Source organism: Aptenodytes forsteri, unplaced genomic scaffold (genome assembly GCF_000699145.1).
Source record: "Aptenodytes forsteri isolate BGI_AS27 unplaced genomic scaffold, ASM69914v1 Scaffold216, whole genome shotgun sequence".
Lineage (NCBI taxonomy): Eukaryota > Metazoa > Chordata > Aves > Sphenisciformes > Spheniscidae > Aptenodytes > Aptenodytes forsteri.
Genome location: NW_008796114.1, coordinates 334,151 through 361,329, shown reverse-complemented (window position 1 = coordinate 361,329; position 27,179 = coordinate 334,151). Strand labels below are relative to the sequence as shown.

Genomic DNA, 27,179 nt, shown 5'->3' with positions numbered 1-27,179 from the left:
CCTTTGGCCGCGCTCCAGCACCTCAGTGTCTTTCTTGTAGTGAGGGGCCCAAAACTGAACACAGTATTCGAGGTGCGGCCTCACCAGTGCCGAGTACAGGGGCACGATCACTTCCCTACTCCTGCTGGCCACACTCTTTCCGATACAGGCCAGGATGCCATTGCCTTCTTGGCCGCCTGGGCACACTGCCGGCTCATGTTCAGCCGGCTGTCGACAAACACCCCCAGGTCCTTTTCCGCCAGGCAGCTTTCCAGCCACTCTTCCCCAAGCCTGTAGCGCTGCATGGGGTTGTTGTGGCCGAAGTGCAGGACCCGGCACTTGGCCTTGTTGAACCTCATACAGTTGGCCTCGGCCCATCGATCCAGCCTGTCCAGGTCCCTCTGCAGAGCCTTCCTACCCTCGAGCAGATCAACACTCCCGCCCAAATAGTAGAGCTCATTCAGGTTTGGTTAGTGAGAAAAGATATAATAGGAAGCAGGCTATGCCACTGTTATTACATCTGCTGTAGGTTTTTTTTCCTGACATTACTGTATTAGTAAAGAGTAATGTTTTTAACTAAGACAGTGATGCCAACAAAGCTTTTGACTAGCTCATTTGGGTGCTGGAATGTTCCTTTCCAGATATTTTGAGGCCTGGGGGTTTTTACTTGCAGAGAGGTTACAGAATAGATGCTGCAATACTGTTTTGTGTGGTGGCCAGACTAACAACTCAACCTATTTATTTTTGTTTTTTTAAAAGCTGATATTGTGTGTGGGGTGTGAAATGTTATGACATTGGTCATGATTTGTCTCTCTCAGAAGAATCAGTGACAGAAGGAAGCTGTGGTAGCAGTGTTGGTAAGCACAGCTGGATTTGTGAATACAAATTTCAGTTCATCATGTGGAACATGAAAGGATCAAGGCTATATGTTCTTAGTTTGGAGTTTTGTCAGATATAACCTGAGTGCTTCTCTTTATCAGGAGTGGTGGTTGTGGATGAGTTGCACATGCTGGGAGACTCTCATCGAGGATATCTGCTGGAACTCCTTCTGGCCAAAGTTAGATATGTTACAGAGAAGGCTGCAAAACGGTGGGTAGACCAGGATGTCTGTCTTTTAATGCTAAATTATGGATGGCTCTAAATATTTTGTTCTCTGGGTGATTGGAAATTTGGGTTAGCTCCAGGGTTTTTCTGAGAGTGATGACCTAGACTATTTTGGTTATTAAGGTCTCATCATACTACCTCTCAGGGGCCTGCTGTTGTAGTCAAAACCTCTTTTCCTCATGGTTTTCAATTTGTGTGTTACCATGGGATTCATTCTCTCAGGAAAAGAAATAAGGCTGAAGCTTTCGTTTCCTTTTTTAGCCTATTTAAATTTTTTTAAAAACTTTGGATTTCTTTTAATGTTTTTGCTAGTGGACTTGCCCTGCTTAATTTTTCAGTGTTTCATGGAATGGGATGTTTATCCTACTGAAATGTTCAGGTATTGTGGAAGAGTGGGCATGCTGTTAACTTGTCAATGGTGAATTGATCAGAAGACTTAAGAGGATGTGCCAGTATCCTGCTTAGTTAGCTCTGCTGTGGGTGATCTGCGGTTTTGCTTATAACATGCGATAGCCTAGTAGTTGCATGGTTTCTTGTCTTTAGCACAACTGATTGGACACTGGGGAACAGATTAAATGTTTCAGAACAGCTTTAGAGGCTTTTCAGAATTCAGTATCTAGATCCCAGCACCAAACTGTCCAGCTGCTCCATAGTGCTCAAACACAAAGGCAAATGGAGGAGATGGTGTGTCGGTCTTCTTAATCCTTACTGGTGGTGCTGAGAGAAGAGTCAAAATCAACTCTTCCCTTAGCACCAAAAGCCAGATTTTGCCAGTTTTCTCTGCTGCTTCCTGTCTTGTGAGTCGTACCAGTGCTGGGCTAAGCACAGACTACTTATTTAGTGCTGGGGGAACTGCCATTTCTACATTGGCTCTCCACCAGACATTTTAGGCAGTATTTCCCATCCTGATTTCCAGGATCCAGTGATGTTCTGGGTCTAATCACCCCTGACTTTTTCTCGTATTCTCCCCATAAGTCCTGGAAGCCAGTACACTTCAGAGCAGCATGAGTGGCTTTGTCACTCCTTTTACCTTGGCTTATCGTGTAGCTGCAGCACAGAGGCAGGACTGCTCTCTTGCTTTCCTCCCTTGCATTGAAGAAGCAGGAAGGAGAAAACATTTGCCAAGGAAAAAGGGACAGATGCATCAAGGAATGGTCCTGGGAATACACAATACTTCAGCCTTCACCATATAGGTGCTGGGGCTCAGATCCTTCATCTCTCTGTCATGGTCAAGTTGACAGGGTTTCCCTGTACCACTTACATGAAGGAGGTGGCTATTATTTTTGTTTTGGAATCCACTTGAGATTTCTGGAGTTGAAGACCACTTTTTCTCTCAAACATCTTCCCAAGACTGTGGTGCTTTTTTTTTTTTTTTTAATTTAATGGGAGCCACTTTGCCTAAATTCTGTAAACACTGTCCAGCCTGACCTGTTATCAGAATAAGCAGTGCTTTTAAGAGCTTTTTAAGTGGTTAGGGGGATGTCCCACTGAAGTGTAAGGCTGTGTCTTTGCACCAAGAGAGTGTTCTCTGGTGGCTGTTGCCAATGTGGATGCCCTTGCTTCTCCATGAGGCTCTTGCAGACCCAGCCAAAATTCTGCAGCAGATTTTTCTCCTCTCCAGTCAAAGAGAGTGTTGTGGAACTGTATTTTTTTTTTTTTTTTAATCCTTGAAGGTCAAAAGTAAGTTGCTTCGGGGGGAAAATCTGCGACCTAGATGGGGAGCTGTACTAGCAAATGCTTGAAGAGCCTGGATAAGAGTGTCTGCTTCTCCACATCTTCCTTATTTCTGTCTTGTCAGTGACTGCCCTTTTTTACTCTAGCTTATGGGTAGTCTTGTTTCCTCTGTGTTATCTTTGCCAGGATTACCAGGATCTTCCAAGAAGGTTCAGGCTATTTCTGAGCTCACATTGATTTGTCAGGCCTTTTTCTTTTTTAAAGTCTCAATTTATGGCTCAGTGCAATGCAAATGAGTAGTTTTAAACGTAGGTTTAGGAGCATAAAAAAACCCCTATTGTGTGGATGTAAAAGCCTGAGTTAAAATATACATTTGGATATCTAAATTAATGGTTTGTGTTTTCAAGTCCTTTAAGAGTCCATTACTTCTCACTACCTTCAGTGGAAGCTGCTGTTCAGCACTTCAAGAACTGAAGCTGCTTTCTTCTTTGCTGAACTAAGGGCTTTGGTTCCCAACTCTAGGAACACTTAGGCTAGTATTATTTGTCCTGAAATTGAAACAAATGGAAGTGTTCTAGTTAAGGCATTTGAACTTAGAAAGACTGCAGTGGAGACTGAACCATTCCTTTATTTCCATGTTTTTGTTAATGGCAAGGACATAGTTGATTTATTTATCTGTTTTCAGTTTCTCCAAATATGCAGTCAGGTTATGGCTGTTGTTACCTAAAGAAGCTGGAAGTTTAGGTTAAAATGATAAAAAGTTGAATTATCTTGTTATCAATGCGTAACCTGACATTGTGTTTGCTAAAAGTAGAGTATAGCTTGTTTCTTTTTCAAGAAGTTGAAAAGAATAGCTTTGCATTTTAGACCCCGGAAGGAAGTAGATTGAGTTAGTTTTTCTGAATGCTGTTTTCCAGAACAGTAGCCTGTGTTGTCGCTAACTTTCATTTTCTTTTAACCACTTCCAGACAAGCGAAGATGACCGGTCCCGGTTTTGCTGGGATACAGATAGTAGGCATGAGTGCTACCCTCCCTAACTTGGGACTCTTAGCCTCATGGTTAGATGCAGAGCTATACTGTACGGATTTTCGCCCTGTGCCCCTCAAGGAATGGGTGAAAATTGGCAGCAACATTTATGACCCCTCCATGAATTTAGTGCGAGAATTCCAGCCCAAGCTTCAACTGAAGGTAACAAAACTCTGAGTGGTGGCTTTGGGTTAACACGTTTTGTACAGCTAAAGTTAAAAAGACAGCTACTGGTATGTTTTGTTTTGTGTTTTGGTTTTTTTTTTTAAATAGATGACATTCCCAACTTCATTGTTTACTTCATAGATTGTATGCTCAAACTGACGACAAATTTTTTTTTTGTCATCTTCTGATTTAAACAAAAAACAAAACAAAACACACACTCATGAAGTTCTTGAAGTTTCTTAAATCTGACTTGAAAACAAACTTGACTTTGCAGCTGTCTTGTTTCTGAGCATGTGACAGTATAAAGAGTTTGATTCTCCCCTGACCCACCACCCTGTCTTGTGTCCTGGAATCTACTTCACTTTCATAAATGAAGGTAAATATTTCCTGGTTAGGCCAAGGAATTTGCATTAATCATTGGGAGAATATATTTGCATTAAAATCTGGTATTGAACCTGGTTATGTTAACCTGCTAAATGATCTAATTTTGTCAGTCATTAGAAGGCAGATGTCCATCCTGATTCTTCTGTCTGTTATCAGTATTTAGTCCTTTTGCGCACTTGAAAAGGATATGAAAACTTAAGAGTAATGTTCTGTAGTGATTTGGAAGAACCAAATAGGCAGAAGTGGGAAATTTGCACTTCCTACTTGTAGGTTCCTTTTCTGTAAAGTCTTTGAAAGGTGAATTCTCTCCCCAGTCCTTTCAACTGCTTTGTGTAATACTAGCGTAGCAGTTGGACAATACGGGCTGAATGCCAGCAATATTTTGGCACGTTTTGCACCCAGTTCTCGTTGTGCGCAAACATTCTGTTGTCAGTGGTATGGTGGCACAGCAAAGAAAAAGGATCCTAGAAACAAAAGGAAATGTTTGTGACAAGAATATCTGGAAACTTGCTTTTATGTGCTCATATTGAGAAGGTGATGTTGCATGTCCTTTTCTGGCTATTTTTTGAAGTAGTTGCTTTGGATAGGTACTAAATTAAGTGAGGCCAAAAGCTGAACTAGGCTTATGACTCAACAGTTTAAGGGAGTTGGCTTATTTTATAAGACCAGGTGATCCTCTTGGGCTTGAAGTCTATCACTGGACCTTCAGACTTCTGTTTTGTGCCTCAAACTGGACCAGGAAAGGAAACTTGATGACCTCACCACTGAATTTGGCTGAATCCTTACCGAGCTTTTGATGTGTATATGCAGTTCGTGCCATTGCTTCCCTGTTTTCATTTGCGTTTCAGTGCTTTTTATTTCTCACCGTGCGCCCACCTTTTTTCTCTTCCTCCTTTGGCCTGCTTGTTGGAAGAGAATCTGGCTTAGCCAAGCAAAACAGATCAGTTACAGAAACTCTCTTAGGATCTTAAATCCAAAAAAGCAAGCTGTAAACAGTAGGGTTTTGCATGCACATCCATATAAGTATCCATAAAAGCCTTCCACTGTGCTCTGAACACTTACAGTCTTTGGTCAGCAGTGCTTGCTGGGTGCATCTTATTGGGGATGCTCAGACTACTACATCTCGCACTTTTAGTTCAAACATCCTAATTGATAAGTTGTCTTTAGTTGCCGTAGAGTGATGTTTTCCCTCAGGGCTCTTCCTAGTTCTTCCCCACTGCTGTTAGCCACGACATGGCGGTTGCAGTGGTTTTTTGTGCACTGTGTGGCCTTCATTCAAAAACAGATTTATGAAAGCAAGACATAAAACCTTAGATTTATTCATGGGTAGGTCTAGGGCTGTCCTCAACAATGTGGTCACACATAGTGCTTGGACTTCCTAAAGCAAGACAGAAACTAAGATAACAATGCTCCATCTTCTTTGTTTGCTCCTCTTTCTGACTTGAAGTAGAAAATTCCTACCGTGACACAGAAGAATGACAGCATTTACAAACCCCGTTCAGTGTGAAAGTGCATTGAAAATACTTTGTCTCAATTCAGGGAGATGAAGACCATGTTGTGAGCCTGTGCTATGAGACTGTTTGTGACGGCCATTCAGTCCTGCTTTTCTGTCCATCCAAGAACTGGTGTGAGAAGCTGGCAGACATCATTGCCAGGGAATTCTACAGTCTGCAACAGGCTGAGAGTAAGAGAAAAGTAATTAATAGAAGACTCTAGTATGCACAATGCCTTTAATGAAAATTAATTTTAGTAGAAACTAAAAATATTTTCTCTCTCAAGGTTCTGCAAAAAACTCAGCCCTTTCCCCAGTTGTTGTGGACAGAGAAGGGATCAATGAGGTTCTGGATCAGCTAAAGCGTTCTCTCTCAGGCCTGGACTCTGTGCTCCAACGTACTTTGCCATGGGGAGTGGCATTTCATCATGCAGGTATTCCTGAATATCTTGGTCTTGAATTCTGTAATGGTCAAGTCATATGGGTTCTTTTTGCTGTAGTTACCAGCAATTTACCAGTTGCTTTTTGAAGCCTTCTGTAGTTTATGACTGAATTAAAAATGCTTCGAGAATCTCACATTTAGAGGTAAACTTGAAATTCTTTTACTGTGGCTGAAGACTTTAGTTCACTAATTGTTATGATAAATCTTCTCTCTGTTATGTTGGATAACAGCAACTTTTTAAACACAACTTAAATTTTTTTTTGTGAAATGCCTGAAAAATTAGCTGATTTGCAGCCCAAGCATTTTCAAGTTGTCCCTAAAGCTGCCAGAGTATTTCAGGGCAATTTTCCTCAACTTAATACCGAAATAGATGAGTAAATAGAAAAAGTATAACAATGAAAATAAAAGGAGCATGTGCCATGAACGCTTCTGGCTAGATCTTTTATTTCTTACTTGAGTAGGTAATAGTGTATGTCACCTGTTGATCCACTGAGAGAAAGGACTGACTCTGGAAGAGAGAACAGTAGCTATGGCATTGAATATGTAGGGGGAATAATTCCAAATGCTTATAGAGTGTGGATTTCTCAAGAAATTTCTCAAGTGTGGATTTATTCTCAAGAATAAAATTGGCCTGAAGCCCTCAAGGAAATGTAGAAAGAAACATATTAGACCTGTAACCTAGAATGGAAATAATGAAGAAAGGTCAGGATGGCAAATGACTAAATCCTAGTTCCCTACTGTGTATGTTACATCCAGTTTTCTTCTTTTTGCTTTCTTTATTTCTTTCTTTATTTACTTGCAGTGCATGTAGATATGTAGTAAATAGTTGTTCATCTTCCTACAATGCGTACAAGCACCTTAGAAAAGCTAGTTGATAACTATTACTGTCAATTGAATAATGAAAACTTAATGGTGAAATTTTGCTTCACTTATGGTTCAGAAGAAGTTAACTGAGGTAGTGTTGCGACTCTAGTTCCTAACACTGAATGGCAAATGTTCATTAAGTTTGTTTGTTCTTCCGCTTGCTTGACAGTAATGTTATTAGCTCTTAAATGCAGTCTCACCATTACTAGTTTGCTAAAAGTCAGTTGTCTCTCCTCAGGTCTTACTTTTGATGAACGGGACATCATTGAAGGAGCCTTTCGCCAGGGCTTGATTAGAGTCCTAGCAGCAACCTCCACGCTCTCGTCTGGAGTGAATTTGCCTGCGCGCCGAGTAATTATACGAACTCCCATGTTTGGTGGCAAACTGCTGGACATTCTCACTTACAAGCAGATGGCTGGAAGGGCTGGCAGGAAAGGAGTAGACACAGAGGGTAAGCAGAGGCTTTATTAACATTCTCTAAGAACGGTGTTAACCTGATTAAATCCAGGGCAGTGCTTTGCAATTAGTGACGAATCATGATGAATTCCTTTGGTATTCAGTATGATTAAGTTAATCAAGATGAATTTGTTTGGTATTAATGGAGTAAAAATTGTAATTCCCAGGGGATTCTTTTCACTGCATGAGACTTACTTTGGTATTTACATGTCAGTTACTTCAGGAATGGGCTATTTCCTCCTTTGAATTCTTGTTAGCTTTTAAGGCTCTGTTCATTTGCCTTAATTGTGTGATCCATGGTCAGTTTACTAAAGTGTTTACAGTTTCAGTGAGAAAATTTACAGTAAACGCTCATTGGACAGGCCTGAAATGTAAGAAATGTGTTTAAAGTCTACAACCATGATTTGACAAACTTCGTCTGTTGTCTGAAGTTCTGATTTGGATTTATTAAACTTCCACTAAACTTAACCATAACTTTTATGGATCTTGAATGTAGTAATGTGACAGAGAGACAGGGAAATAGGGACAGTAGTTCATAGATAATATGGTATCTTCATGCATACAGTGGCACTGATTATTGTTCAACAAAAGAATCCTGTCTGTTATTTTAATTTGCAATGAAAATTTATCTTCATGGATGATATTCGGAAAAATTGTATTATACAAGTATAAACAATAGAAAATAAGAACTTCAACAGAAGCAGGAAGTGGGACTTGCCCTACTGATGGTTTGATTGGTGCTTGCTGGAACCCTATGTAAGCAGACTGTTCTTACATTTAACTTTCTATTTTTGCCAGAGTGGCATAGCAACAGAGCGTTTTATGACCTATATGTCTGTGACCTATCCCTGTGTGTTAAAGAAAAGGGCAGCTGCATGCCGTATTTTGCAATTTTCCAGACTTTGTCACTTGAGTGTAGCTGGCAGGTGTAAAATTACATTATTCCTTGAAGTTTCTTTTTTTTTTTCCCCTTTCAAGTTACAGTAATTAGTACCCTTTTTCGACAGTTCTGATGTGACTGTGTTTTGCACACTAAGCAGTTGATTTTATGCTGATGAGCTTCATGAATGTACCATTTTTTTCCACTCCACAGAGTCTTTTGGATGAGAACATAAAGCTACATTACCAGCTGCTACTCTTTCACAGAGTAGGGAGACTGGAGGACAGCAACTTCAGCTGGAAAAAATGCCTTATGTGGATATGAAATTCAGCTGACAGACAGAAGATAAATGCTGTGGGGTTGATTTCCTTCCCTTTCCCCCTCCCCCAACATTGTAGTGGGGACATAGTCTCAGGTTTTGATTTTTTTTTTAAATTTTTTTTTCTGATTTGATGGAAATTTAGAAACATAATTTTAGAAAATGAAATTGCATTATTTTTGCATTCATCAAAACTGTCATGTTCCCAAAGTGAAATAGGTAAAGCTGTCAATATTGCTGAATAAAACCTAAAAATATAATAGGGCCTTTTTTGCTTTTAATGGAGTTTTATGCCTAGATAGCCAGAGTCGTCTGGTGTTTGTCTAGACTGATGCTAACCTATACTTCCCCTCTCATCTGTAATGTTCAATAAGGGATTTTAGAACAGCTTAGTTCTTTTTTTTTTTTTTTTTTTTTACTGTTTGCTAGGTTGCAGTTATTGGCTTTAAGTTCTCAGTGTCATCTTGGGAAAGGGTTTCCCCCAAGTCTTGAATGACTGTCAGATAATGTAGAGCCAAGTGGATACCCATCTTCTGTTAGATTTATCACACTGAAGAGTCAAAGTTTTCAGAGGGAACTGTAGGTCACTTCAGAACCCAAATACGAAATGAGTGAGTGTTCTTTATTGCTAAAATGAAAATAAGCTTTGCTTTCACAAAACAATGCTTACAGGCAGTTTATCTTCTGTACTCTTGGCTCTGGCAAAAGTACATGGTCAACACACGTCAAAAGTTTCACACATCCTCTGAGCATGTCCTTCATCCTGTAATTCATTTATGTAATCAAGTTTAAGGTGTATTCGGTTACTGGCCTACACTGCATTTGTGGTATTTATTCTGTTCATTAAATTTAAGCGCAGTTGTGTTTTCATTCTCTCTGACTTTGCTAATTACTGTAGCATTACCACGGCTACGGTTTTATCGTAACTTAACATTCCTAGGCTCTTACTAAGATACCCACTACTAGAATTACCTTGGTGTCCAGACTACGCGCACTTAAATATTAACAAGTTATCATAAACCTATCATGATATTTACTGTCCAGCTAATCCAAATCTAATGCTCTCTTCTTAGTCAAAGGCAAGCGTGTCCTACCCATAATTCATTTATCCTGTGCCAACTGACAAAGCTTCTAACTAGCTAGGTCTCCCAGGGACCTAGTTTCTCTGTAATGGCTTTATTGAAAAAAATCTCCTTTATGTGACCACTGCATTTTCCATGGGTAGTCTGTACTATTATCTTATTAAAGGAATTGGCCCATTATTTTTATTTTTGTTTCATGGCCCTGGGACCTTTTCTGTCTCCCACAGAATTTCAGTAGTTAGGGATTAACTTAACAATGTCTGATAGAGAATTTTAAGGTAAGGTATATTTAGATGTACTTTCAGTGGAAACCGTTCAGGATACTTAAGATTTTTTGTGTGTGTGTATATATATATATGCATATATGAAAGTTCAGAGAATGCATAGTTACTTAGATTAATAACTTTGAATTTCTGAATCACTTTGGTATCTGTGTTATTTCATTTTGGGAGTGGAAGCTGATTGACTTAACACAAACTGTCAAAGTGCTGTACAGCTTTTATGTTTTCTTCTTGCTTTTGAGAATCTTTTCAGCAGAAAAAAAATTGATGCCACTGTATATTATAGTTCCAGTCAATTCCAGAACAAGAAGCGAGAGTGGTTCAGCAGCAAAGCAGATGCACAGAGAGGCTATGGAAGCTTCGTAGCTGCTTTGGCAAGACCCTGACCAGCCTAATGTAACATTGAAGTTTGTTCTGCTCCGAGCTTTTAGTTCTTAAGTATTATGCATCTGTGGAGTTCTTACATAGCAGTGGATATACACTGTTCAAGGTTGCAAAGGTTTTTATCTTTTTTATCTTTTTTCTTTTTTTTTTATTCAGCTTTTTCAAAAATACCTACAGTTTTCCATTCCAATAATATGTCCTTGATGAACTTTATGTAGCTATTACAGTGCTAAGATGCAATACTAAGGTCATTAATGTTTGGTTTTGTTTTGTGTTTTTTTTTTTCCCTACAGGTGAAAGCATTTTAGTTTGCAAGCCCTCAGAAAAATCAAAAGGAACTGCTCTACTTCAGGGATCTCTCAAGCCTGTTTGCAGTTGTTTGCTTAGAAGAGAAGGGGAAGGTGTTGCTTCTAGCATGAAAAGAGCAATACTTGAGGTACAGGACACGTGGAGGGGAATTAGAACTGTGCTTGCACTCTTGTAATTGTAGGATGGTTTCTTCTGTGACACCATCAAATGTTTTCTGTGCACTTTCTTTTTCTTCTGTTTCCTCCCTTGTCAACCCAAGCAGCTTCAGAAGAAAATTACTTGGGTCTGCCTGCTTGCTTCAGTATTCAGCATTTTGTTTGGTATGTTTCGGTCTCTGCTTGCTGCAGATGAGGATGTGAGCACAGTCAAACAGGAGTTACTAAGCTTTGCTTTTGCATTTAGATATACTCAAACTGCAGGCATAAATAAGTGTAATTCTTAAACTTCATGTGTGACCTGACAGTCTTAACTGGGAGATGCTTGTACATTACTAATCCCAGAGGCTTTGTTGACTGAATTAATCCATAATGACATTTGTAAAACCTTGTAGAGTCCCTTATTTCCCCCCTCAACTCATCTACCTCTTTTGCACAGAAATGATTGAAATTTTGTAAATACATTTTTGGTAAACAAACAGGTGTGGTACCCCCATTTGCTCCCTCTAGCCTGCCCTCCTCTGTAGGGTTCCTACAGGAGTAAAAAGGACCAAAAGGGTGTTATTCCACATAGGTGAGCTTATCTCCTTTTCCAAAGTTGCTTTGGGCTTGAACTGAGCTTAGACTTTTTAAATACAGTTTGTTTGCTGTACTGTCTTGTGGAAACTGCTGTGATACTTAGCACTTGGTTGTGATTCCATAGGTTTTGAATTTTTAGCAGACCAATGGAATTTCTAAATGCGTTTTTCTACATAAAAGGTATCTAAAAGATGGGGGTTCCTTTCTGGTGGTGTTGCTTTATAACATGAAAAAAATCCATTGAAACCATGAAAGAAAGTTTTTAGTTAAACACCTTGCTATCTCAAGGAAGACACACACATGGAAATGACTCACAAGGAAAAAGCAGTTATGTGGGAAAAAAAAACAAACAGAAAACCGAAAACAAAATCCAAGGGGAAAAAAAAATCACTCTCAATCAGGAAAATAATGATGGGGTATAGCATTCACATTTATTAAGAGAAAACTTCAGTATGCTGAAGAGCCTTAGGAGAACTCCTCCTTCCTGGTTTGCTTTTTGTCTTCAGAAAATTGCAGCTTGTGTTCTAACCTTTTAAAAGTATTTCACAGTGTTGGCTAAGCAAATGCCTAGGGCTAGTCTCAAATCTAAATTGCTACTATGCATATGTCTGCTATGAAAATAAGATTTTATTATTAATTCTTTCACATAGTTTAGTCCTCTTACTTCTACCTAAGGTGTCTAACTTCTTGCCAAGAAAAGACCTTAAAGGTTGGCAGTTGCTTTGCCTCATGTTCACCCCCTTCATACCTGTTCTTTAAAACTTAGATATACGATGGATCAGTCTCTTTGATTCTCTGATCTGATGTTCCGTCCTACTGCTTCTCTGGCAATACGAACAAGTAGTTTTCTTCAACAGATCATAGTGGGGGGAGTGGCCAACACTCCAGATGACGTGCAGATGTACGCTTCTTGCACTCTTCTTGCATCCAGCTTGAAAGAAAGCAAGTGGGGAAATGAGAAAGCCCAAGACAAAGCGCAGACTGGACCTATCGAGGCTTGTGTGGCATGGCTTCTGGAAAATGAATTCATTCAGGTTCTGGACTCCGGCAATGATGCAAAAGGTAACATTGGTGGTGTTCTCAGTGATTGCAGTTAGCAGTTTTGAATCAGTAAATCTTCTGCAGCTGGGTAGATGTTCAATGTAACTTTATAATGAGGACTTAATTGCATTTTTTGTTTTTATTTTAAAGAATCGTGTGTATCAAGAATTTTTTTAGCTTTCTGGAGGGTGTCTTTAATACCTGCTTTAACATTTTTTGCATGCACGTGGTATTCTTGGAAGGCCTCTCTCTGCACATCGCCTCTAAGACTGATACATCCTGGTCTACAAATTCCCAAAGTATCTTTAAACAAGGCATACTTTTACTACAGGATTTGTACACATTAACTGTAGACTATGATTTTTGTCTTTCTGAAGAACCAGTACATTCTAAGAGAATGCAAGTCTCTTCTAGAACTGCTTGGTGTACATGGTTGCACTTTTTTTCCTGATTTTGGCTATTTTCTTAAAATTGCTAAGGATGAGACTCTTACAGTAATAGTAAGAATCCCCATTACAGGTTAATTTGTATCTCTTTTTAAGAAAAGATGATAGAAGATATTTGGTGTTCCTAAGAAAGAAATATGCAAAAAAGGTAACTCCTAGGCAGGATGGCAGATGGGATTCCAGTGTTTTTTGTTCAAATAGCTATCAGAACTGTTAGTCCGAGTAGTTAGAGGGATCCGAGCTTGTGATCTGACCTCTGAAAAAGGCTAGTTTAGACTTAGGCAAGTCTAAACCTTTTATTGTTTCCATTTTCCTGTCTTCAGAATGGAGAAATATGCTATTTCTTCTTGAAAAAGCAGTTGGGAAAAGTTAGTGGAATTGACATCTATAAAATACATTGCAACCTGAAAATGAGATATAAAATTGCACTTAAATGTTTCTCTATGTGTTTTTGGTTTTTGTTTGTTTGGTTGGTTTTTTTTAACAGCAAAAGTTTATCATCCAACACATCTTGGCTCAGCCACTCTTTCCTCTTCTCTTTCACCAACTGAAGCCATAGAAGTCTTCGCTGACCTGCAGCGAGCTATGAAAAGCTTTGTTCTAGAGAATGATCTGCATATTGTCTATTTGGTAGGTTCCTCATTCTGTGTTTTGTATTTTGTGCTGCCAAAACTAAGGAAAGGAGAGAAAGCACAGTGCAGAGTTCTTGAGGGCTCCATGAACGTAGGGGTTTTTTTTTGTGCTTTACTTAGCTTATCCTTCATGAAGAAAAGTTTCTAAATTGAATGTTCTTCAGAACTAGTCTGTTCCCATAGTGTCTATTGTGTAGGGAGGTGCTGCATGTCCATCTAAGCCCATTTTTGTCACTCCTGGAAGGTCCATCTAAGCCCATTTTTGTCACTCCTGACTTCGAAAGATTTCAGAACTTTGTAAGTTTTGGGTGTAGGATAATGGTAAGTTTTCTGAGACACTTGAAGTTGATGAAACAAATTGGTTTTGTTGTGTGTTTGGGATCAGCAGGCTGCATCTCAGATTACTTTAGGAGCCTCAGAAAACTTTTGGGGTTTTAGCATCTATTTTGCCTTCAAAAAGCCTCAGAGAACTACACTGCTTTCTTCCTATGGGTGGGCCTTTCTTTGGTTCAGTAACAGTGAAATTCATCTCTGATTTAGTTTACTTGCCTGGTGATGCTGCCAGGGCTAAGGGAAGGAGCATGATATATCTTTTGAGGGAAGGTGTCCCAAAGTTTGTCAAGATTTATGTGCACGTACACTTAAAAAGCTAAGCAATGCTATTTAAGACCTTTGGAGAGGAAGCCATGAACCTGTGAAGATTAGTGAGGAAACAAGATGGAGTTGCAGTGAACATCTTAGGATTCATGGCTGCCAGAGGCCCATCATGCAATCATCATCCGAAATTTGACAGTTGTATTTAGCCTCCTTAAGTATGAAGTGTATTCTCTTTACCAGGCTGATAAATCAAAGGCAAAATTTGGGCTTCATGCCTGAAAAAAAAGTTCACTCCAAGGAGAATATGCTTGTGGTTACGGGAGTTGTTGAGCTAGGGGACAGGGGGAGGCAAGAGATTGAAAGTGCCTGTCTCTGCTTGCTGTGTTCACTAACCTAGTTATTGGCTGATACTGGTAGAATATTTTTTTTTTTTTTTTTTTTTTTTTGGATCTACTAGTGTCCCATATGTACGCATATCTCTGTTTTAGAGGACCACATTATATTTTGTTCTATTTCTGCTAGGCAAAGTGGACTGTTTTGTGTCATGCACTACTGAATTTTCTTCCTATTTGCATCTCCAAAACAGAAAAAAAAAAAAAGGATGAATTTTGTTCATGTTCTGGGGTAGAGACAGTGATGGCAATATATTTTTTTTTACCCTGTACTTTTTAATTGCAGCAGCTTGTTATGTTATTTTAAATCAAATACACTATTGAACAAAATGTTCTTGACATTCTCTTCCATTAAGCTAGCCTAAAATGCTTTCTTGCAAGTCTGTTCATTTTCCAGGCTGAAGGTTTGTTTAGTTTTGATGGCGGGTGGGTTTTTTTTGTTTTTTGGGTTTTTTTTTAAGAATTGTTCTCCATGAGTTCCTTATGGGCTACAGGGAAATTATCTGCTATAATGCTTTTTAATTCTCTTAGGCTTTAATCTTTTACTTGTACAAATATGTGACTGAATTCCAAGACCTTGTATTTTAGGAAAGTTGATTAAAACAAATAAGTATTTCTAGCTAGGAAAAGAGTTTTCTTTAAAGGAAAAAAACCAACAAACAACAAAAGACAATCCCCCGCCTTAATAACTCTTTTCTTCTCAGCAGATGAAGGGGGCATGAATGATTTACAACTACGTAGGCATCTGGTATTCTGTATTACGTTAAATGCTCCCCAACAACTGCTAGTTATTTCAAAATAATTAATCCTGCAGTATATCAATACAGATATGAAGACATTTTGTCTCCTCATACTGAAACTGACTCTGTGCTGACTGAACGATAACAGAATTGGTTTTCTGTCTAAAAGCATGTGAATGCTCTGGATGGCTTTTTTGTTAGTGTTAATAAAAGCTGAGATTTCTTGTACTCCAGGTAAATGAAAGCTTCAGTGAGTTCTGGCAAAATCTATGTTCCGTCCTGCTGTATCAGATGCTGTGGCAGTGGTTAGTGTGGTTGCTAGTGGTTTTAAGAGGCTGATAGATATCTGTAAGTTTTGTTAAAAAAAGAATAAAGTTTTGTTTTGTTAAAGGAGAATAAACATGCAGCTCAAAAATCTTCTAGTGGCTTGGATTTAGGGAGCAATCTGACAAAGATTCCAAATTGTTTAATCATTAGAGTACCCGTATGAGTCAGATCTCATCAGTATAAATATTAAAAAAGCTAGGTTAGAAGAGCTTTTACTTTCTTCAGGGTACATGGTTATGACTCAGTGCTTCAGAGTAGTGTGTAGGATGCTCTAACCACATTCCCTAGGCCGTATTTTTGTTTACCCAGTGCTGTTCTGTTTGTTTCGCCAAAATAGTTTTTTGCACTGTCTTATTTTCTTAGGTCACCCCAGTGTATGAGGAATGGACCACAATTGATTGGTACCAGTTTTTCTGCTTATGGGAGAAGCTACCTGCCTCAATGAAACGTGTGGCTGAGCTGGTGGGGATTGAAGAAGGCTTTCTGGCTCGCTCTGTAAAGGGCAAAATCATAGCTAAAACAGAGAAACAGCACAGACAAATGGCCATCCACAAAAGGTAGCCACAAATGGGTGTGAATGTACAAAGACTAGAAGCTATAACATGTGGAGGGGACAGGCTCTGTGTCTGTTTTCAGGAACTGGCTCTCTTGCTGAGTGAGCTGATAGCTCAGAGAACCTGGACCTGGTCTGCTCTGGATTGAGAATACTGCTGGCACAAGATGTTTGTGCTGATGTTTTTGGAAGCCATCTTCCCTGTTTATTTTGTGTGCTATGCTATAGTACCGTTCTGTCCTATGCTATCACTGCATTTTGCCATGTACACTAACGTGCCCTGGATGATGATTTCATTTCCATGTGTACTTTTTCTACAGGTTTTTCACCAGTCTTGCCCTTGTGGATTTAATCAGTGAGGTTCCCTTAAAGGATATGACCAAGAAATATGACTGTAGTCGTGGCCAGCTTCAATCCTTGCAGCAGTCTGCTGCCACCTATGCAGGTGAGTTGTCTGGGCAAAAAACCCCCAGGAGTCTTAGGCTAGTCTGTTTTCTTTCCTTCCAGATATGGGGATAAGATAGCCACAGTGTGGTACTAACAACAATCAGTCTTGTAAAACCACTTCCAGCTTTATAGCTTAATCTGTGGTTGCCCCTGCTTTGAGATGGAACCACAGAGTATGCTGTGGGAAGGGGGCCAGCCAAGTGGAATCAAGCAGTGCTGTAGCATGCTGAGGTCTGTGGAAATCATCTGTGGACTGTGCAGGAGTATAGTTTGTTCAATACTAAGTATGGAGATTAAGTACAAGTCCATTCTGAAGCTTTGCTTTAGCAGGAGAGAGTACCTTTCAGCATGGGTAAAGTTCGGGGTCTCTAAGACTTAGCATGGCTTTCTCCTGGTTGCAAAGTTAATTGGCCAGAAAGTATAAGTTTATAGTTTTCAAAACAGAGTGAGTAGTTTCTGGGTCATTTATCACCAGATAACAAGAAGTCAGATAGCTGTCACCTTTAACTTAACTTCCTTAAGAGGGCTGTGTAGGAGTAGAAGTAACAGCCCACCATGTGACTGAGATATTTTATTTTCTATTGCCTAAGTCCTCCATTACTCCCTAAGTGGGTCTTCAATTTTTAAGACAGTTTTAGCTCAACTTGCAAAACCCTATGTGTGGGTTGCAGCATGAGTCAAAGCCCCAAAATGAAAAGGTCACGCCAACTGATGCAGAGTAGTTTAAATTAATTGTGGTAGTATAAATAACTTTTTGTTGTAGCAGTTTCATAATTCTCTATTCCCAGTGTTAATAATTTTCAGCAATCAGGTAGATTAGTGCAGGAACAAAAGTAATTTGGGAAGTAAAATGAACTGTTGACATGACATATAGTTAAGAGATATGATAAAAGTTTTATTCTATAATCACTATAAAAATAGTGAGGGATGCCATGTCTTTCAGTTATTTTCATATTCTGTAGATGCAATGTGTGAGTAATAAACTGTCTTTTCCCTGCTCTTTTCCTCATTCCATGTGCTGGGGACTGCAGTTGTAACCTTTGTCACAGGCTTTGCTACCTCCTATGGTACTCTCAGTAACTGAAGTTCTGCAGGCCAAGTTCTGATGTTATGGACATCAGTACTGGCTTTCCTCAAAGATCTGTGCCTTCTTTTAGTGCCTCTCGTTACTATTTTTTCTGTCTTCTTTTCTTCAGTGTGTTTGGTTCATAGGAATCCTGTTACAGGATATGCATGTGCTTCACACTTTCAAGATTAGCGTCTTCGTAAAAGCAGTTGTCATTCAGAATTTCTACCTCACTGATAAACTAGTTAATTCTAGATTAAGTTGAGTTCTGCGAGACCAGCACCTAATCATAGTTATAATAAACATGAATTAGTTTCTCTAAGTAATGGGAAGGTGAGAAATGTAAAGTGAATGGCTATTCAGATGACGGGGGAAAAATGGATCCAGCTTAGTAGAACTGGAGCTGGAGTTAAGACATTGATGTAACTTCTGTGTTCCAGGAATGGTAACGGTTTTCTGTAATCGACTGGGCTGGCACAACATGGAGCTGTTGCTCTCCCAGTTCCAGAGCCGCCTCACTTTTGGGGTTCATAGGGAGCTTTGTGACCTGGTACGAGTGTCTCTGCTGAATGCACAGCGTGCTAGGATGCTTTACAATTCTGGCTTTGTCACAGTGGCTGATCTTGCTAAAGCCAGTCCTGATGATGTGGCAACTGCTCTGAAGAATTCAGTACCATTCAAAAGGTGAGAAATCAGTAAGTCCAGAAGTCAAGTAAAGGAATTTGTTTGTAAGGTGAAGGATTACAGGATGAAACCTGTAATTAAATATGGCAACCTTTTGGGACTTGGTGCCAAACATGTTAGAAATAACTTGTAGGTCTCTGTGACTGATCACAGTCATTCCATGATTATTTTGAAATTAATAGAAGCATCTTTTATTTGCAGCATAAGTTTGTGAGACCTGAATTTTCTTCTTGTTCCTCTTTTCAATGCACTGTTTAGTCCTGGGTGAATTTTTAATGCTTTCTGGAGACCTTTTGCTGCCTCTAAAAGGCAGCTCCACCATATGATCAAATGAGTTGACGATTTATTACTGTGTATCATTTGAGATTATCTTGTGATTTTCATTTTCGTGCAACAGCAAGCTTCCTTGATCAAGTACCTGTTGGACTGTGCCATGACACCTGTCTGGTTCATGCTCCTGAAGTTTCCTTTCTTTGGAAAATGGTGCATGGAGGAGGATTGATTCAGACCTGGATCTTGCCCTGTTAGGGAGTTGGGACTCATCTGGGGTACATGTTTGGACACGGAAACCTGGCAATGCTTCTGGGGTATGCAGCCAGTAATATCTTTCATCGACATCAATTCACATATAGAAAACTGAAATAGTTATTTCCTGTTAAGTGCATTGTATTTTGGATATAGTGCTTCTGTGAAGCTAGGAAGCTGTGAAGCTAATTGAAATAGGAGCAGAGCAGAATAGTGCCAGCTCCGTGTGTCGTTTGTTATTTTCTGCATGAAAGTTTACATCTGTCTGTTACCTTTCCCATAGTGTTCGTAGGGCTGTGGATGAAGATGAAGAATCAGCAGAGGAGCGTCGGACTGTGCGCAGTATCTGGATGGCTGGAATGAAAGGCTTAACCGAAAGAGAAGCAGCTTCCCTCATTGTGGAGGAAGCCAGGAGACTTCTCCAGCAGGATTTGGCACTGATGGGAGTGCAGTGGAACCCAGAGTCTTTTCTCGAGTCTGATACATCTTCTATGATCGGCAGTGAGTCAGAACTGGAAGACAGACTACGTAGACCAAATGGAGAGCAGTCTTCTGAGCCTTCTAGCGTGTTAAACAAAAAAGGGTGCAGAGTTCAACATCGTAATGGCCTTGGTTCTCAGACTGGAAACTTATCAAATATTAAAAAGGGATATAAAAGGCAACTAAGCAGTAGTACAGAAAACTCCAGATTTGAATGTGAAGGCCCAGGCAGGAGACAGGCTCAAGCAGAGGAAGACAATTATGATGTTGTGTACAGTGCTAGAAAACGGCCAAATATGTGCAGAGATAATGAAAACGTAGAAGGAATTTCTCTGGTCAAAACCAAGACGGATTCCAGAAGAGCGATTCCAGAACTCCCTACTGAACAAGGAAAAACACCAACATTGAGAACAAAGTCTTCAGCCTCTAGATTGATAAAGAGTATGGACATGCATTTAAACCGGACTAGGAACAAAAATACTGCTTCAAAACTGCAGAGGTCACTTCTTGAAGATTCAAATATGCTTAGCATAGACATACAAAAGCCACCTGCTTTCCACCCCACCATCTCTAAAAATATTTTTTTTTCAGACCAAAATAATAAGAAACTTATGGAAACAGGGTCTGTAACTCATAAAGTCTCAAATTCTGTACAGATGGGGGAAATTAATCTTGGGAGGAAAGATAAAATGGAAGGATTATTTACAGAGCCTACCACCACTAATGAAGGCATGCCTAAGGGGAGAGCGTGTTTTCAGGCACCTGTTACATTGCAGGGTACTCCACATATTCATGTGGCTACACATAATATTGTAGAAAGTCTAGTAATACCTGCTAGTGCTAGGACACAGAGAAATGAAAATACTGATGATAAACAGAATAAAATTAATAAAATGCAAACAGATGCTAGCTGTGCTGAGATGATGATTGGTAAGCAGCAGATGGCTTTAGACACAGATCACTGTAATGTAACTGCTAGCTGCTCTGGAAGTGGACATGTCCATAGTGGCAGCAGGATATGGAAGCCTGTGCATTTTTGTCCTGGTGAGGATAAATCCTGCCATATTCAGATTCAGAATGGTGGCAAAAATGGGAGCGAAAAGCCCAATGGAATATTGTTACAAGCTGGAGCCCTGCAGAAAGCCAACAGTCATCCTAAGGATTTTCTGAAAGACTCTCTAGTAAAATCCAGAGGTGTTTGCAATGCAGATGGTGTTCAGAATGGTCCATCCTCTGATCTGTTTTCCGACTCTAGAGACTTTGAAGACAGCTTCCGGTTGGACACTCAAACTGAGATGATAATAGAACAGGAGGGAGCAGCTGGAATCACAGGACAGCAGGGAATACAAGGTTCAGAGCTGGCAGCAATACCATGGCAGGAAATCTCCAAGAAACTAAGCACTTCACGGACTGAGAATGCTACTGATGAAAGGGTGGCTGCAACAGTTAGTAAACTGGGCTTATCAAGTCTTATCACAACAAATAACACCACAAAAAACACAGCTCAGCACTGCAGTAATAAAGTTTTGGAGTCTGGAGGCCTTAGTTTACAGCCTGCAGTGAAGGAAATAGAATCTGCACCTTGCCTTAAACAAAGCGATTTCTCAGTGACCGACTCCCAGCTACGCAGTTTTCTACAAGATTACCAGACACAAAATTCAGTGAAAGGGGAGAGTGTGTCTAAAGACCTTAATAAAGCAACCTCCCCTCTTGGTAGGGAGCGCATTGTACAAGTAGAATGCCACTCTGTCCCCGAAACAAGCCTGAATATGAGTGATAGCTTGCTGTTTGATGATAGCTTCAGTAATGGCAGCGACCTTTCAGCTGTTCACATCACAGAAGCTGACAGAAAGGATCCTGTGGAAAAGCAAGAGGCTTTGCTTCCTCCAGATGGTCTTTTGCAGAATCTAAGACCTGTTCAGAATAAATTTGATGTCAGTGGCAATCAGAAAGAGCATGAGGATCCTGTGCAGCGTAATGATGTGTCTCTAGCATTTTGTGATCTAATAGCTGAAGTTTTAGATCATGCAAATTCCCCGTCTTTTCTGGAAGATCTTCCTTCTACATTTCATGGTCAGCCAGGATTAAGAAACCCAGTCATTTGTAACAATGACTCCAGACCAAAGGAATTATTAGGAGATCAAGGTGAAAAGCTCCAGAGAAGCCAGCAAGCTTTAGACAAGAAAACCCACCCAGTGGTGTGGACTGAACACTTGTTTGAACTAAGCCCAGGATTGCAGGATGTACTAGACAAATGGCCTAGTCCCTCAGGCATTGAACCAGTTTCAGTAAGCTCCCGTTTGAAAGGAAAGTTAGTTGCTCCTATTGTTAATCAAGAGCCAGATCCAGTTTTTGAATCTGACTGTTGTCAGCCAGAGCCTTTGCCCACTTGCCAGGATTTAAAAAGCTCTTTCAAAGTTAAAGAAAACAAAACGGAAAACTTGGATCTTCAGAAAACAGACTGCATGATACTTCCACTCAAGGGAAGCAACAGAACATCCTGTCCTCCACCAGATAGTAATAATGGGTTTATTCCTCCAACACCCCCCAAAGAGCTTTTTCCAAAGAGTTCTGTTTCCCTCTCTATGAAATCTGCAAGGGAGAGACAAGTTGCCTGCGTGAACAAAGGGCAGCTGATTCAGCCACAGCAGAATAGCGAGGGCAATGCAGAGCAGCAGGTAAAAACACTCCAGGTCAGTCTTGGGAGTGTAGACCCAACTGAGACTGATGAGGTAAAAGATGATTCCACTATAGACCAAGGCTTTTCACTGCAGCTATCTCAGGATGTTTTTCCACTCGTTCCCTTAAGTGCTGAAAGTTTCACTATTATTGATGTAGCAAGCGACAAAGCACTTTTCCAGACTTTTGTTGCAGAATGGAAGGAGAAAAGCAGATTCTCCATCTCAGTGGCATGTGAAAGAACAAAATGTCTTTTGTCTCCCAAATCAGCGATTGGTGGCAAATTCAAAAAAGGTCAGTTCCGTGTTCCAGCGCGTTATGTTGTGAACAGCAGGGTGGCATCTTCAGCTTAAAGCAGGAGTGGAGAAGGAAAGGGTTTGCAGAAAAGGAGGAAAATTACTGATGCTAATTGAATATTGTCAGTCTCAGTAAAGCAAAGGAGCTGAGTGGTAGTAGAGAATGGAGAATTGGTGTCAAGCATTTCATTGGTAGGTCGTTGGTGATAGTAATGAAGTGTTAGCAGCTTATTTGTATGTGAGAGCATCTAAATATTCTTAACATTTCATGCAGTCCCTTTATCATGTGTATCTTTCCATGTCATAAACAAGTTTTAGTATATTTTAAAATGAATAATATATTTAACAGTAAACTGTACAGATTGTTCAGGGTCTCCACTGAACAGTGTTACTTGTGGGATTGCCTCTAAACCAAGGTTAAGTATTTTTGAGTTTGCAAAAAGTAAACTTGGTTCAATATATGCATGTGTGAAATTCAGATCAGTCTCCAGATTGTTGCAATATTGCTTCTTTTTTTTCCACAGAAGTATTCATATGCTGCAGTTTGCTGCTGCTGCTGCTGTATAAACATACTCTTCCTTTAAAATAACAAGATTAAGCAGAGTTAGATTCTTGGCTGCCATATTGCCACAACAACAACAACAAAATTTCTGAACTATCAAAATATATTATTGACAGACAAATGTGAAATGTTTTTCAGAGTTGAAGGAGGGAACACATTTCTGTCTCAACTCTTGAAGAGATTGCTAGGAAAGGCCAGAGTTTTGCAGGGATGCTATATGGGTGGTTGTTTCTGTTAAGACAAAGTTTTGTTATTCTAAACGTGGTTTCCCCCCGCAAAGAAACACAGATTTTTCTCCTTATAGATAAAAATGAAGTTAGATATTCACTTTTAAGAAATTTAGGCTCAACTGTATGTATTTACATTTTCAGGATCCAAACTCTTCCATATTTATGGATGTCATTTTATAATTGTAACTTAAAAATTATTCCTTTAGTAAGTTCTCCTCAGTGGATGCAAGTTAAAGATGATGGATTTCCTGTCCAAGGCTGCAAAGACATCTTGGTAGTTGGACTGGCAGTATGCTGGGGTGGAAAAGATGCCTACTATATCTCTTTGCAGCAGATACAAGACCAGACTGGTAAGTGAGCGGACAGGCTGTGCTGTGTTACATGACACTGCATTTCAAGAAAGTGCCTTCAGCAGACAGGTTCTTGAAAGTGTTTTGAATGTCCCAAACCCAGCTCAGTTGTGTGATGGAGTGATTTAGCCGTATTATTCAGCAGTCTTAAGTGTTGAACACCCTTGAACATGTTGCTGTGGATACATCTATGCTGCTATATAATAAGGCCAGGTTGTTGGCTCAAGCACTGGACTGCTGAGTGTGCATATTGCTAAAATGTTAGCTTACTCGCATGTTCTCTTTAGCTTACTTGCTTTTCCCTTTCAACTTCTTCCAAGTTTTGCTCTCCAGAACAAATGACACTTGAATGCTGAACATAACCCAGTCTGTGCTATGTGGGCTCGTGGCTAGGGTTTGATTCCTGGCTCTCCTTTGTTTAGTAGTACAGACACAGCCTTTTGGGAGCCTTGTCTGGTTTGATAAAATATATAATATTGGCATAGATTTATTGTTATTTGTTCACAGTCCAACAGTAGTTTTTGTGCTTTAGGTGATTGTATTCAAGATTTTTCTCTTGCCTTTCTTATCACGCAGTGGGTAAAAAGATGATTTTTGCTTGTATTTCCTGTCTTAGAAATCAGTATGAGTTTGGCACCGCCACCTTTGGACAAAAACCTATCTGTAACAGAGAGACTGTATCATCTGCGGCTGTACCTGCAGAAGAAGCCCGAACAGGAGCGCTCACTTGTCATGTATAACTTCATTCAGCACTACAAGACTCTGGTGATGGCTTGTGGCATCTCCTTGGAAGGAAGTTTTGAGGATCCAAAGGTTTGCAGTATTAAGAAATTTGGCTTGGGTAAAACTACTAGTATAAACACACCAGTGGAAAGACAGGAGTACCTGCTGGTGCTTTCCTTCTGTTATTTAGATTTGAATATGCACACCTGTCAGGGGGTTTAGTGAAACTTTCTTCCGGTGGGAAATCTAGAACAGTATTTAGAGGAGACTTCTTTTGCTATGTGCATTCATGGTGCCTGCAAGAGAAACAGACCAGGTTCAGTGATAGGTTAACATGTTAGTCTTTCACGCCTGATTACTTGGGTGGGGAGGATGAGTTTAAATCTCTCCCCTGTCCCAGTGGCAGGGCTGAACTCTTGTTTTGTTGCTATAAGAAGCCTGGGACTAAAATGTCAGAAGTGCTTCTGGTCAGATTATTGATTCTGAGAGCAGAAGGCTTTGTAAGCAAAAGATTTACCCGCTGTGTGTACGGACCACCTAGCTACCACTATTTTCTGAAAACAAAACAAAGTTTACATGTAATCTCAAAAGGTTCAGATACCATTTGTAACTCAAATGGAACACTGGAAAGAGGTAAAAGCACCTTCTTGTGCTTATTAGGAAAAGCTCTAGATGCATAGAAATTTCTGGTGTTGATTTTTAAAGCTTGCATCACACATGGGCTGAATAGCATCACGGCAATATTAAAGTCTGCAGGTAAGTAGCTAAGCTCTTCAACACAAGGACAAACTTAGCTTTTCATACCGATACATAGTTTTAGGATAAAATCAAAGAGCAATGAAAGTAGAACCTTTCCCCGCACTGTTCCATGTATTCAATGGACTCATACTCTTATTTGTTCATTTTAGTGATGTAATGAATATATACATGCATACACACACATTCTCACCACCTCCCCCCCCCCCCCCCCCCCCCCCCGTACATATACATGTGGTTTTTACCTTCTGCTTGCATGGCAGAGACAATGCAGAAACCTGTGTTTCATCCTATTTTGACACAAGAAATTGAAATACAGCTATAAGCGAAATTGCTTTGAAGACAGTGGGAGGTATGAGGCTTACAGAGAATAAAATTTGCCTTGCAGAATTCTTGGTACTAGTGCTGATGTGCAAAAAATAGGAGAGCTTAGCTTGACTAATATTCTAGATCAATAGCAAGTTCTGATTTTTACAAAGTCAGTTTTCAGATTAAACATGTTTTGATCCTGATTTTCATTTTTAACCCCCTTTGTGTTAGGTTTTAATAAATGAAAAAACCTGAGGACAACACTTTGAGATGTGTTTAGTTGACAGAGGGTAAGGTTTTCAAATGTGCAGAATTAACTTTGAGTCAGAATGAAACTTTTCAGTGACTTATGCCCTCTTGAAGGTTTTATCTGAAATCATGTAACTTTTCCACAAATTATTCCAGTCTTCCTGCCAAATCAAGAAAAATAATCTGCACTATAACCTTGCATGAACTCCCAGTTAAATATTTGCATTGTATTATGACTAAAATGGATAAAAGGTCTCATGGAGGTCTCCCTTTTTTAAGGTTGCATGTTGGCTGCTTGATTCTGGCTCTAAGGAACGTACACTTCACAACATGGTGACTAACTTCCTCCCCAACGAGCTACCTCTACTGGAAGGGGTAGGCACCAGCCAAGGGGTGCAGAGCCTGGGGCTTAGTGCCAGCGGAGATCATTCTGGGCGGTACAGAGCAGCAATAGAGTCTGTGCTTGTCTTCAGTGTCATGAACCAACTCCATAATGAATTACAGAAGGAAAATCTGACAGGTAAAGAGAGCTCCTCCTCTTGGGGGCGAAGATGGAGAGTAAAGGTAGCTGTGTTACCACAGGCTGAATGATCAGTGGAGAAGAAAGGAGGTTTGGAAGTTCTTATCTAAGTATATTCTGTAGCAAATTGCTGATTTTTTAAAAGAAAAGAGGGAACTTCCCTTGGAAGTACCTCTGTTTTGTCAAAAAAAAAAAAATTAAATTTTAAATTGAAGTATAATTTCTATATCCCAAATATCCACCAGTTCCATTGGTTAAGGCAATAGCAGAGTCTATTGTAAGTATCTGAATCAAGCAGATCTTTACCTCCCAGGTGAGTACCCTAGCCATTCTGAGGGGGCCTCTGGGTGTCTCTATGGTTTCTCATGAACATTTTCAAAAGCTTCATTGTCAGAAGCAATCCTCAAATGTTTTCTGAAGGAGCTTTCTTGCTCTTTGGCCTGCCCGTGTAGCATTGTTTGCCACATGTGTGTTGTGTCCATGAAACTTTTGTGATCCCATAGTGAATGATCCAGTATGTTTGCACTAATATTTGCTGAGTGCTTGTCTCTTTTTAAAAATAAGCAAACAAAAAAACCCCCAAAAGCACATACCAATTGGTGAGCTTTGATTGTTTCCCCTAAATTGTATCCAAAGCCTACGACTAAGGTCCAGTCTCACTGAAGTCTATTATTGCAAGTTTATTTATGATCGCGGCAACTATAGAATGTTTTTAAAAGATGTGGGTGGTGGAATGAAAGTGTATCAAGTTAGAAAGCTTTACATTAAGCATGTCTGTGGTTTATAAAATGTTGATATACAAAGAGATGTGTATTTCTTAGAAAAAAAAATTACAGAAGTTGTTATTCTCTTAAATACTTTTGTGATAAAAAGTTCTGGAATACTTATTATTATGAAATATTTCTTACTATGAAATATTGCAGAAACAAAAGTATTTAAACTAAATCTATATTAAAAGATTTCAGTGTGTCAGGACGTTCAGGATTTTAAAAACTGAGGA

At 39.7% G+C, this 27,179-nt stretch overlaps 1 protein-coding gene across 1 annotated transcript in view; it reads left to right on the top strand.

Moving 5' to 3' along the window:
• POLQ (DNA polymerase theta) overlaps nucleotides 1-27,179 on the top strand; it is a 55,711-nt gene that overhangs the window by 11,651 nt on the left and 16,881 nt on the right. The window contains exons 5-20 of the mRNA XM_019474104.1: nucleotides 960-1,068; nucleotides 3,726-3,945; nucleotides 5,872-6,016; nucleotides 6,112-6,258; nucleotides 7,369-7,581; nucleotides 10,826-10,968; nucleotides 12,433-12,637; nucleotides 13,550-13,692; nucleotides 16,114-16,307; nucleotides 16,624-16,748; nucleotides 18,257-18,500; nucleotides 19,309-20,439; nucleotides 20,536-22,478; nucleotides 23,479-23,622; nucleotides 24,239-24,435; nucleotides 25,939-26,179. Of these exons, the coding sequence (XP_019329649.1) occupies nucleotides 960-1,068; nucleotides 3,726-3,945; nucleotides 5,872-6,016; nucleotides 6,112-6,258; nucleotides 7,369-7,581; nucleotides 10,826-10,968; nucleotides 12,433-12,637; nucleotides 13,550-13,692; nucleotides 16,114-16,307; nucleotides 16,624-16,748; nucleotides 18,257-18,500; nucleotides 19,309-20,439; nucleotides 20,536-22,478; nucleotides 23,479-23,622; nucleotides 24,239-24,435; nucleotides 25,939-26,179 (5,544 nt within the window). The remainder of the gene's footprint in view (nucleotides 1-959; nucleotides 1,069-3,725; nucleotides 3,946-5,871; nucleotides 6,017-6,111; nucleotides 6,259-7,368; nucleotides 7,582-10,825; nucleotides 10,969-12,432; nucleotides 12,638-13,549; nucleotides 13,693-16,113; nucleotides 16,308-16,623; nucleotides 16,749-18,256; nucleotides 18,501-19,308; nucleotides 20,440-20,535; nucleotides 22,479-23,478; nucleotides 23,623-24,238; nucleotides 24,436-25,938; nucleotides 26,180-27,179) is intronic.